Genomic DNA, 12959 nt, shown 5'->3' with positions numbered 1-12959 from the left:
ATCAAGACCCTTACACTCAACTTTGATGTTGAGACTCAATGGAGAGCCACATGGAGCCTTTCGACCGCTCAGGACAGCTCGTTGTTGACCCTTCTGAGGAACCACCGGGTTTTGATTTATGTCGGAAAGACTGGTGCAGATTGAACCGCATCAGGACATCTCATGGGAGATGTAGGCAAACCCTCTTTAAGTGGAAAACGTGGCAAACACCTGTATGCGACTGTGGTCCCCAGCCACAAATGACGGAGCACATATCTGAGTGTCCCCTTTGTTCTTTCGCACGGGGCCTGAAGGACATTCCCCAGCTCACTGCTGCAGGAATGTACTGGCTGTCAAACCTAGATATAAATTTGTAGCCATTGCTACCTATCCAAGCCATATGCAAGAAGTAGTAGTTAAGGCTAAACTGAAAGAAGAGTGTTACACAGGGGGTTGCGCTCATGTAACAAAATCGGTTTAAAAACTGATTTAAGGCTACATCTACATTATGAGCTAGGGCTGTTATCCCCCATACTCGCTCTGTCTCTCATCCAGTGGGTATAAATAGGATAGCCATGGTAGCTCAGATAATGGCAGCGGAAGCCTGGTTTAGCAGTGCTGCATACAAGCCAGTGTTAAACCAGTGGGTACATACTCAGCACCACTAAACTGGGCCTCCGCTGCCGTGACCCATGCTACCCCGGCTCCGCTACTATTTATACCATAGCTCAATGAGAGCTACAGCGAGTGTGTCTACACGAGGAGAGGAATCACACCCCTCGCTCATAGTGTAGAGGTAGCCTAAGTTAAACTGGTGCAACTTTCTCATATAGACAAGGCCGTAGATTGAATAACAGGCTTGACAGCCTCCAAGCTTAGATCTTGCCCAGCTGGGGTAGAACCTTTGTATTGATAATCTGATAAACCTGCCTGTTTCCTACAGGAAAATTTTACCAACAAACATTATTCATCTCCCTGGGTTGGCTCTCCGAGAATGCGCAGAACCCAGAGCTTGGGGGAAATACCCCAGCAAAATCCACGGGCTGAATTCTCCTCTTAGCTATACTGTTGTGAATCTTGTAAAGAGTCCAGCTGGTGGAAGTTGCCCCGGTCCTCTCTCTGTCAGCAACTCCCACTCTGGAGGCTGTGCTAGCCAGCTTCAGGCCCCGCACGCTGAGTGTGGAGTATGGGTACTTGTGCCATCCAGTTGAAACCAACCTGAGATTCAAGTTGTATTTATCGTGGGTTGTTTGGTTTTGGGTTTTTTTCCATTGAACATTTGCTATTAAAATAATTGGCCACTTAAAAAGCTTGCTACCTGGGCAGTTCCACTTTAAGGCCTTCTCCAATTTTCCAGAGGTTTTGGATGTTGCCCCAGCTATCGGATTGTACCATACCAGCACATAGACTGTTCAACCCCAGGGTGGGGAGAGTGTAGGAAGGGGTTTATATGAATAAATCGTTCATAGTTCAGATATCTTTCAAATAAATGATGCACAATCTACTTCCCTCTAGAAAAGTCCGGCTCGGCTCCATCCGGAGGCCCTTCCCGTCTCAGCAGCAGCAGCTCCTCAGAATCCGGAAGCAGCAGCTCAAGCGGATCCAGTTCGGACAGCAGCGATTCGGAATAAACTAGACACTTAACAAAAAAAAAAAATGGACAACATACACACCAATACTCTGCAGTGTTCCCTTCTATGGTTAATATACTACTCTTGTTCCACGGTGGTCAGGTTTTTTCTCTCTCTCTTATTTTTTTTTTTTTTTTTAAATTCAGTGTTATAAAAGATATCTTCCAATTTTTTTTCTCTGCTTTTAATAGGTCAAAGATCTTTTTTTGTGCGTGCATGTGACTAGACTTTATGATAAGTAGTTCACTTTGCGTAAAGTCTCTAAATTTTTTTAACTGAAGATGGTTGCTTGGATGTGACAAGAACTTTGAACTCTTAACAAGAGATCCATAGAAAAATCTGCAAGGTGTAGTATACAGTTTCTTTTTTTTTTTTTTTTCTTTCATTTTTTCTTTTTTATTTCTTCCATCTGGCTCACTACGACGCAAGGAAAAAAATTTTTTTTAAAGAAATCTCTGTAAAATGGTACTGTATCTGAAAGATGTTAGCTTTTGAACTAGTTGGTGTATTTGTTATTAGCACTAGTATTCTTAATCTCCAAGTCTACAGTGTGATGAAAATGTCAGATGCTATCATCTTTTTACATAAAAAAAACAAAAACTCATGTACTGTGGATTGTTAAAATGTATCCTTTTGGGGGAGGGGGGTAGAGGAGTAGGCTCCTATTCAGGAAGGTACTTAAGCATGTGCTTAACTTTAAGCATGTGAGCAATAGAGCTGGTCAGAATTCCCCCCCCCCATCAAAAATTTTGACTTTTTGTTGAAAAAATAAAACATGTTCAGTCTTTCAACAAAAATCAACAATTTTTTGAGGAAAACAGACACTTTGTGTCACTGAAAACCTCCAATTTCCCTTCAAAAAATTGTCAACCACCCTAATGAGCCAGACCCCCTGACATCAAGGAGACGACCCACATGCTCAAAATCAGATATGTGCTCCAAGTACCTTCCCAAATCAGAGGCTTTAGACAGGTTGGAGATAAAGTGGGTGCTGCAGCTTCAGCCCAGGTCACGTCACCAATGGAATGGGGGAGGGAGGTTGAATGTTTTTTATCCTATCTTTGTATTAGCAAGGAGCTCCTAGGAGGGAACGCTACTTCTGTGTCTCGCAGGGTGCAGGTTTCCAAACACTGAAACTTTTACCTCAAGAAAAAAAAAAAAAAAAGTGTGTGGGGGGTCAGAAAACCAGAAAAAAAACCGTCTTTTTTTTCGTAAGGCTCAGCAGTTTTCTATGAGAGTCCAGCCTAACGATTAAACCTGCACTGCTGCAACACATACTCCATTGTCACTGTCCCTAATTTCATGTATATATAAATACTTTATTTATTAACACCATTGGTCATTTGAAACATTAAGAAAACTGCATTATGAAGAACAGCAGAAATGCAGAGGTTTTTTAAATGGTTTGAACCAGTCTAAAAAAAAAAAAAATCTGAGACCTTATTTAAATGTATTGGACTTTTTACCTACAGGTGCTACAGTCCATTATTTCCTGTGTCGGTGCTCTATCATGTTTTGTGTACTCCATTTTTTTTTTTGTTTTGTTCCTTCTTTTCTCTTGCTTTTTTTGTACAGAATTTGGAGACTTACAGGTATAGATGACTTCCAGATGCAGCACATTTTTATTTTATCTTATTTGTAATTTTTCCACAGCTCTGTCTCTCTGGTTTTTTTTAATCCAATTTTAGGAAAACCCCAGTTCTATAGTATAAACTTTGTAATCCAAGGGGCGGAAATGTATAGTAAATTGAATTCTTGATTTTTTTAAAAAACTTTTTATTGTAAAGAAAAAAAATATACAGAGTTTAACAGAAGTTATGCTTTTCCTTATCCCACCCCCAATTCCCTGAGGCTACCTCGTTGCCTCTAACATGGGAAGCCTTGACATTTGCCCTGCTGAGCCCATATTAGCATACTGCCAAGAGCCTTCGGGCTGCACCTTATCCTCATAAAGTGGTGCAGGTTGCAGCTGTCCTCATTTTATAACACGGGTGTGGCCTATGAGGACTGCAAATCCCAGCATGCAATGTTCCCAGCAAGTTTAGCTTCCAAAGACCTGGAGAGGAAACATTGCATGCTGGGACATGTGGTCCCGGTGGGCCGCACCTCCTTTTTGAAAGTGAGGGAATCCATGGGCCCTGTTGCTAGAACACCACGGCTTGCACTTTGGGGCGTCTTTGCTCTAAAATGTTCACTTTGGTGCAAAAGTTACTGTATCCAGGCTCAATTGTCACTCACTTAATTCCCATGTAACCCCATTTTATTGACAGACTTTTAGAGGATAGACTATCAGAGATGAAAGAGGTGGCTTACCCTTGCATCTGTCTACAAACTACATCATCGTCACCTCAGTCAGCATTTCAGGAAAGATGGTGAGGTATTCATACATGACTCTAATGCAACTGAAGCGGCTCGGTGTATGTGTCTTAATGACAAAAGCAGCAGCAGCAGCTGTACACAGACTCTGCCAAAGCCCCGGAAGCATTATCCTGTTGTGCTATAGGAACGGACCCTGATTCTGTAAGACACTGAATGCCTCCTATAGGTTGCTGAAGAGCCTCTAGTCACTTTGAAATCAATGGGATATTCAGCCTTTCTGCAGGAGGTGCTCAGGGCCTTGCAGGATTGGGCCCTAAAGCATTTGCAAGGAATGGATGAATGAGGGTATCCAGCATCTTACTGAAATTAACAATTTACCTTTTCCATTAAACTGAGGTTCATTTTAGTTCCTATATTTTTTTAAACACTGCCCTTCGTTGTTTAAAAAAAAAAAAAAAAAAAACTTCTCCCCCAAACAGATCCTTAGTAATATATTTTTAAACGTTACTGTGAGGAAATGTAATATACATCTAATTAGAGCTTACGGTGGTTTTTTGTTTCTTGTTTTTGGTGGGGTTTTTTTTTTCTTTTTGAAGGGTGGATTTGCTTTTTTGCTTTTTGTTTTAACCTTTAATGCGTGTTAAATGAAAGTGAGGACTATTTGGTTTTAAATAGATCTGAGCAATTCAATGCCAATCTGGAAAAAAATCCTGAGAAATAAGCTATTTCCTTCATACTGAAATCCTCCCCCATGTGCATCTGGGTTACATCTATTAAATGAATATGAAATTCACTCAGGGACATAGTCATTGGTGGCAATTTACGCAAGTGTTTACATCAAGTAAATAAAAATAAGTTTGATACTTGTAAGAAAATGTGGGGGGAGCCCACAGCAGGAAGGAGAAGACTGTGCATGTCCCTAATCAACCAGTGTCAGTATAGCATTTAAAAGCTTCATAAAATGATCATAGGTTAAGCCTATTTCTTGTCACACCATAAGGCCCAGACTCTTATGGAAGCTGAGGAACATCGGCCTCCCAAGGATCAGGCCCTAGTTCACCTTGAAAACGAATGTGTTGATTAAAACTTTTTCACTGAATAGATACAGTTGACACAAAACAAATTCAGTTTTTTTATTGCTGTGATTTTAAACTTTCGTATCAACAGGGTTTGAAATTGTAGAACTGATTTCCATTCAGAATGTAAAAATATGTATAACCAGTTACTACTTTTTTACACACACACACGCACGCATTAAAGTAGTATTTGGGTTGTGGTCTCTTTCCATGTTCTCTGGTTGGTGGAATCAGGCTACAGTTCCCTAATTTAATTTTCTCTCTACTTTTGGGACTCTTAGACCAGTTTTTAATTTGTTTCCTTTTTTTAAATGATGTTTTTTAAGGCTAGGGTTGGAGCTAGGGGTGGGAGTTGGGGCATGACCAAAAAAAAAAACTTTATAGTAATGGATTTTAAAAATACATGTTCTAAAACGCAAGCAATTAGCATTATGGTGCAACTGTGGGCAGGCTGTGAGTTATAGGAGATTAATACAGGGCAGGAGGAGGTCATTACACTAGCAGCATTATCGTCCTTGTAAAATGGTTGGATGCATTTTTTAAAAATGGTATTTGCATATCTTTTTAAAAAATCATTTTTTAAAAGTAAATAAAACAACCCACCAGCTAGGATTTGACACGGGCCTTTTAGAGCTTACGCCCCGATAACTGGCATAACAATTCCAAAACAATTGGTTGTACGTTTTGTTCTGTTTTTCCTTTTTTTTTACTATTTAAAACAAATGTTACTTTTCTGTATGATGTGCATGCAAATTTACCGTAACTCTTTTTCTTAAGACTTTTTAGTGCCATTTCTAGTATATTCCTGTAAATGTCAGTTACTGAAGAATGAGTCAATGTAACTAGTTTTAGCTTGTTTATTGCAAACGCTGGCCTCGACACAACAGAATTTAAAAAAAAAAAAAAAAAGTTAGAAAGTAAACTTTGATGTTACTGGTAATCATGGACCCCTCTCCTGGGGCATTTGTTTTTTTTTCATAATAAAAAAAAAAAAAAAAAAAGCGTGTGTGCCTGCGTGTGTGAAGTTTTATACATTGCTTGTTTCCTTCCTTCCCCCCCAGGTCTTCACCATGGTTGAAATCATATGAGGTCCTGATTCAGCAAAGCACTTAAGTAGTATTGCCAAACCTCAGAAATCATGAATTGGGACCCTCCCAAATCATGGAACTAGCTTAAAAAATCACGCGAGTTTTTAAAAATAATAACTTTGCATTTGTTTTATTTGCCTGCTGGGCTTTGAGCCTTTGGGATTGCATCTGCTCATGATTTCAAGCTTTTCTCTGCAACCCTGAGGGTGAGAAACTTACCTTTTTTAATAAATGAAAATTGAGATGTTCTCAGAATCACATGACTCCAGATGCTGGGGCATTAAGTAAAACCCCAAATGTCATGAAGTCATGAGATTGAAAATATTGACTGTACATGCTGAAGTTTAAGCATGTACAGTAAAAGTTGTTTTATCCGGCACTTCACCAACCGGAAAGCTCTATAAACCGGCATTTCGGATCTTCATTGAAATTCCGGTTTATAGTCCGGGGTTGGCGAGGAGCCGTCAGGGGTTTGGGGCACGGGTGGGGGTGCAGGGCGCAGGCTCTGGGAGGGAGTTAGGGTAAAGAAGAGAGCTTGGGGCACGGGAGGGTGTGCGGGGTGCTGGATCTGGGGGCACTCATCTCGGGCGGCTCCCTGCAAGTGGTGACCTGTCCCGGCTGCTCCTAGGCGGAGGCATGGCAGGCGGCTCTGCACACTGCCCCCACTCTGCCCTTAGCACTAGCTCCGCAGCTCCCATTGTCTGGGAACTGTGGCCAATGGGAGCTGCGGGGGCGGCGCCTGCAGGCAGAGGCAGCACACAGAGCTGCCTGCCGCACCTCCACATAAGAGCAGCCGGGACAGGTCACCGCTTGCAGGGGGCCTGCTCGAGAGCGCCCCCAGGATCTGGCACCCTGAGTCCCCTTCATGTATCCAAATTCCCTCCCATAGCCTGTGCCCCACACCCCCTCCGGTGCCCCAACCCCCAGCTCCGCACCCCCTCCTGTGCCCCAAGTCCCCTCCCACACCCAAACTCTCTCCCAGAGCCCGCGCTCTGCACCCCCTCCCACACCCAAACTCCCTCCCTCTTAGTTAACCAGCATTTTTCACTTACTGGCACCCCCCATTCCCTCAACATGCTGGATAAAACAGCTTTTACTGTACTTCACTTCATTTCTATTCAACCAAGTACTTATGTCTCTGATTAACTTCAAGCGCATGCATAAATCCCAGTGTAGTCGGTGCTTTGTTGAATAGGGATGTGCTTACGGCTTCGTCTACACACGCAAGTGGCACCACTTTGAATATGCCAGTATGGTCAAAGTGGTATAATCCCCCTAGTGTGGACATAGTTATACAGGTATAAATGTGCTTCTATTGGTATAGCTTTTCCTTTACAAGCGAGGGAATAAGCTATACCAATATAAAGGCAGCTGTATCCCAGGTTAACTGTGTTCACACTAGGGATTGTACTGTAAAACTATATTGGTTAAAAAAAGAACCACTGGGGGTTTAGCTAGAAGGTAAGCAGGCCTCTGTGGGTCCTTACTGGACATAACTCAAGATTGGATGTTTTTTTCTGAATGATCTGCTCTAGGACTTATTCCGGGAAGTTCTCTGGCCTGTGTTATACAGGAGGTCAGACCCGATCATCACAGGGTCCCTTCTGGCCTTGGAATCTATGAAAGGACGGACAGCGTATGGCTCCCAGTCAGCTCAGTGACTCGCTTTGACATCTTCCCTGTAGCCCTTCCTGCACACGAGAAGCCGCAGCGACAGCAGGGATACTCGTCAAATCCCATCTCAAGCGCCACCGGAAGAGTTCACCAAACCTTTGGGCTGTTGAATCAGGAATGAAGACTGAGCAGCTGGGCACCAGCACTGTCCTGGAGCCTCCAGCCTCACCCACAACTAGCTAACCACAGGTAAACTCGGCTGCAGCTTTGTGTTCTGTGAGACTCATCCTTACGTTAAGGAATAGACGGCAATCAGACCACCGCTAGTTAATACAATCCCAAATTGGGTGTAGCTGCATAAATACCTACCTGCCCAATACCTTGCCTTGGTCAGTATTTTGAGCTATAATACAAATAATAATCAGACGTGCTAAGGCAGTTAATGTGGAAAAGAAAAAAACAGCTGGTACAGATGACACATTCAAACCATTTTAATTGACATCAAGAGACAATAAATGCATTTACAATAACTGCATCAACACTGCATAACTAATTACAGAAACTCGGTTCATACTAGTCATACCACGAAATTTGCCAAGACTACTGAAAATACATTAATACTAAATGATGGGAAAATATACAATCACATCTAGAGGGATGTGCAGAAAAGCAAGCAATACAACATCCCCTTTAGTGCCGTGTAAGGCCGCTCCTGTAGACATGCTTAACTTTACCCACCTGAATAGTCCTGAGGAGACCAAGGTCATGTGTGTAAAATAAAGCCTATGCATAAGTGTTTGCAGGATCAGGGCCCACGTTAAACTTTCTGAACATACAGTATTCTGTAGTAACAGATACATGCATAAATAGTAACAGCTAAAAAATCAGGGGTAACTGATCTGTAGTGAATGCACTTGCTAACAGTAAGCGCTGAGTGCAGAAAACCTAGTTCATCCACAGTAGAATGGATGTGTTATTGTTAGCTTGGGAGAAGGATGGATACCGAATTTCTCTATATATTAAGAAACTTTAAGGTGCTTAAAAGGTTTTAAAAATAAAACTTTTTGGAATAAGTGTAATGAATAATGAGGAGCACAGGAGAATGGGCCCAATTCTGCAAGATGCTTAGCTTTAGGCAGATGGGTAGCCCAACTGAAGTCAGTTAAGCAGGGGCACGAGTGCTTTGTTGGATCAGGGCCAGGGCCTCAAATAAGTACCTGGTTGAATTGGAGTCTAGGGGTCTGATCCAGCAAAATACTTAAGGCATTTAACTGTAGGCACGTGATTAGTGCCACCGAAGTCAACGGGACTGTGCACGTGCTTGAGTTTAAGCATGTGCTGGTGAGCCATGTAAATCCCATGACTTATAAGGGCTTGATCCTGCCCTGCTAGATCAAGCCCTAATATACGCAATAGGGTAACGATGGCAGACAGAACTGGGAGCCAGACACCAGTGTTCATTTCCAGATGTAGAAGTCTGATTTTTTTAAAAAATCCTTTAGACTTTAACAACTGAAAAAAATAATTTCTGGACACAATTTTTAAAATACTGATATCAACTACAATTAAATACGAGACGTTGTTTGTCAAAACTTAAATAAAAAATCCTTCCTAGCCTATTTATAATGGACACTCCCATTAGTTTTGTTTGAAATAGGAACTGCATAAATAGAGTTAGACACATTAACAAGGCTAAATGCGTAACTGTTACATGCATTAAGGTTTAACTATACAGAAAGCTTGAACAAGAAAATCCCGTTTGCAGCTGACCTTTGGCTGTAGCACTCCTGTTTTCTTTAAGACATTTCTTTCCTTTCAACCCTTATCAAGAGCCGTGTGTGTTTGTTAACAGAAGCTTTCTTCATTATTACTCTCCTAAATCTATCCTTGCCTATCTGATGATTCAGTCATCATTCTGGTGATATGCTATTCAACTATTATATGTGACCCATGCAATTGTTACTTAAGCAGAGTATGATTCATATGAGTCGTCCTATTGACTTCACAGAATGATGCCTTCAAACTGTTACCTCCATGATACTGAACTGTAATAGCGGAGAGAAGCAACTGCTGCTTTGCAGTGGACAAAGCCTTTATACACCTCTCTTGCCCAGACCTTTCTAAGGCCCAAATGTAACTTCATTCAGCACCTCCTTTCCCTATTCTGCTTAATACTGTAAATTATTCAACACAACTGCCAGATCATGAATGGAGATTGTAAGAGACCATTTATAGGGAACATATGAAAAGGGGACAGGAAAAGTTCAAAATGAAGGTTCTGTGTATTTTTGCAGAACAATCTCACTAGAAACATTCTGAAGAATGATTTCAAATGAAAACAGTTTGGACTTCAACATTCCCTAGCTGCATTTGCCAGGCCGCCATTGCAGAATTTTGCTAGTGTATAAGGACTGGCAAGTGAAACTGACTAGGCTAATTTCATCATTCAGTCTCAATGACATACGTAACATAAATCAGTGGCATAAATGGTGAAAATAAATTTAAACTTCAAACATCCTTTCAGTTTTAATAATCTTCTAAGGGCTAGTCCACACGCAAAAGTTGTACTGCTTTAATGATAGTGGTATAGTTAAAATGGTACAACTGCCCCGGCCTCTGATGCTGTTATATTGGTATAAACTTGCTTATGCCAGAATAGCTATTCTTGTAAGGGAAGGGGAATAAGCTATACAGGTGTAAGACAGGTTTATACCAATGTGTGTTCACACTAGGGACTGTACTGATATAATGATTTCAGTAACAAAATCACACCCATAACTGAAAGAGTTACATTGGTACCCAATCAGAGGATAGGTCAGGCATAAAGCAGTTAGACACACAAGGAAGGCAGTATGTCTTTTTTTTTTTTTAGCCTGATCCCTTGATTTAATATTTTGGCTTTTTCCTCTAGTAAGGAGTCCCCAGTCTTCATCTCTTCGTACCACACTGAACCTTGGTAGGTTGATCCCAATTATCTGATAGTCAGCAGTGGTGGGACACAATGTAACCAAACCTGCCATTAATATTGAATGAAAATGTTGTTTAGAACTTGCCTGAGGCCCAGCGCAGGTTCTTTCATGTATTTGTTTGCTATGTACAGATCTCTGACACTAAGCCTTTAAAATTACATAATAATGCAAAACTTTGATTGCCCAGTGTCTCTGGAAACATCCAGTGTGTTTTTGTCCCGTACCAGGATGGCCTCATTACCATACTGCGAGTACCACATACTCCGGCTTCTACTCAAGTATGTACCAGGTGGGACAGACTCCAACTTCTGCTGCTGCTGCTGCCAGATGAGCAACGAAGTGTCCCTGTAACGAAGCCTGGCATAGCTCTCAGATAAGGCTTTTTCAGCTAGTGGCACCCGTCCATTCATTACTCTGCCTGTCATTCACTCGGGAATGACACTGGAGACTAAACGTGTTTCGTACCAGCTCTCAAGTGCTGTAGTGGATTCATTGGCTTCACAGGTATAAACAAGGGTACAATGCTGCTCCTACTGCTTTGAGATAAAAGGCAATCTCCTTTAGCTGTGGCACTATTGGGGTTTATGACATATAGGTCAGCATGCATAACATGCTGTGCAACACTTCTGACACAGACTCGTCTGTATGTTACAGCACCGTACAGGACTTGTGCTTACTCTCAGTGTAATAAACCAGGACTTCTGAAGGACCGATTGTACATTGACGATGCCCTGTCATTTTGCAAAGGCTTATTGTGCACACAGCCCATTTGGTACTGGAGTCCATGGAGAGACAGCCTCAACAACCTGAAATGGAGGCCTAAAGGGTAATGGCTGGCTCAGGAAAATCCAGACCCCTTAGAGAGATTTGAATTAAACGGTGAAACAACAGAGATCTAGGAGTGGTCTAAACTTGCGCCCATTTCACTGCTGATGCCTGGTTTCTTTACCCTTTAAAATGGATTTATTGATAGGCGTGCGCATGAGTCACTTTATTAAAAAGCACCAGGCAACAGATCCCCGCTGGGTCTGGTCGGTGCAGCGTATTTGAAGCACATCGGTTAAGTTATCTCTGGTTTTCCAATTCCCAAAGATGTGTTCTCTAGTAATAATCATGACTCTCCAATGGAAAAGCAGCAAATGTTACAGTTTGGCCTGGGGTACGGCTGGGAAAACCCCAGTGAAATAGACATGGCTGGTACAATGGGCCGTGTCAATACCTTGTTGCATGTGGGTGGGTGGTAAAGGTCTTCGCAAGCTGATTCATGGCCCTTTCTTCTCACTGCAGACTGGCTTCCCACTGGGGTTCACCCTTCATTTTGTTCGATCTGTGTTGCAGCTTCAACCTAGAGTGACAAGAAGAACACGGCTGCTCACATCCTCCCACCCAGAGCAAAGAACACCCTAGGCACCAGTTTCAGAGCTCTGGGTCCTAGCAGATACTTTTCAATCTGCTTGGGGGATGCATTAGTCTTCTTCACTTTGGTCCCCTTGTTAATATGGTAGGGGAGTGAGCTGTTCCCCTCCCCAACCTCCCTTAGCCCCTTTGGTGCTGATCTTTGCTTTCGACCCCCACTAGTTATTGCTGGGGTGACGAGCTATATCTCCAACCCCCCCTCGACACTGCTGGGGGTGTGATCGATACCCCCAACCCCCTAGTGACTGCTGCGGGGGGGGGGGGGGGTGACCGATCCCCCCCCAGTCACTGCTGGGGGGGGGGTGATCGATACCCCCAACCCCCCAGTCACTGCTGTGTGTGTGGGGGGGTGATCGATACCCCCCCAGTCACTGCTGGGGGGGGGTGATTGATTCCTCCCCCCCGTCACTCCCCGCCGCTACCTGCCGCGCTCCGCTGCGCCCTGGCCTCGGCTTCCCCGTCGCCACGAAACCGCTGCGGCTGCGAGTTCCGAGAGCATCGATGGGCAGGGGAGGCGCACGAGCGCCGAGCAATCCACCCGCGGGGCGCTGCGCTGCGCCTCGCACTGCCCCGTTCCCCCGTGCGCTGTGTGGGGCCTGGCGCTGTGTGGGGCCCGGCCCTGCCCCGTTCCCCCGTGCGCTGTGTGGGGCCTGGTGCTGCCCCCGTTCCCCTGTACGCTGTGTGGGGCCTGGCACTGCCCCATGCCCCTTGGTGCTGTGTGGGGCCTGGCACTGCCCCATGCCCCTTGGTGCTGTGTGGGGCCTGGCCCTGCCCCCGTTCCCCTGTGTGCTGGGTGGTGCCTGGTGCTGCGCTGTGCGGGGCCTGGCCCTGCCCCGTTCCCCTGTACGCTGTGTGGGGCCTGGCCCT

The 12959-nt window shown here is 43.8% G+C and overlaps 2 protein-coding genes across 3 annotated transcripts in view; one reads left to right on the top strand and one right to left on the bottom strand.

Moving 5' to 3' along the window:
* Positions 1 to 1989, top strand: part of BRD3 (bromodomain containing 3) — a 50940-nt gene extending 48951 nt beyond the window's left edge. For both annotated transcript variants that reach the window (XM_024206661.3, XM_024206660.3), the window contains exon 12: positions 1495 to 1989. In XM_024206661.3, coding sequence (XP_024062429.1) covers positions 1495 to 1610 — 116 coding nt within the window. In that variant the 3' untranslated portion in view covers positions 1611 to 1989. The remainder of the gene's footprint in view (positions 1 to 1494) is intronic.
* A 6213-nt stretch (positions 1990 to 8202) lies between these two features.
* On the bottom strand, positions 8203 to 12582 carry BRD3OS (BRD3 opposite strand). The gene is made up of 2 exons (XM_026657351.1): positions 12515 to 12582; positions 8203 to 12021 (listed from the first exon to the last, which is right to left on the bottom strand). Exon 2 carries the CDS (start codon positions 11099 to 11101, stop codon positions 10832 to 10834), a length of 270 nt encoding a protein of 89 aa, XP_026513136.1. The 5' UTR covers positions 11102 to 12021; positions 12515 to 12582; the 3' UTR covers positions 8203 to 10831.
* Positions 12583 to 12959: the final 377 nt, after the last annotated feature.

The sequence above is a fragment of the Terrapene carolina genome, unplaced genomic scaffold (genome assembly GCF_002925995.2).
Source record: "Terrapene carolina triunguis isolate 2854851 unplaced genomic scaffold, T_m_triunguis-2.0 Scaffold238, whole genome shotgun sequence".
Classification (NCBI taxonomy): Eukaryota; Metazoa; Chordata; order Testudines; family Emydidae; genus Terrapene; species Terrapene triunguis.
Note: the sequence above shows the minus strand (reverse complement) of the source record. Positions and strands in the feature narration are given on the sequence as shown.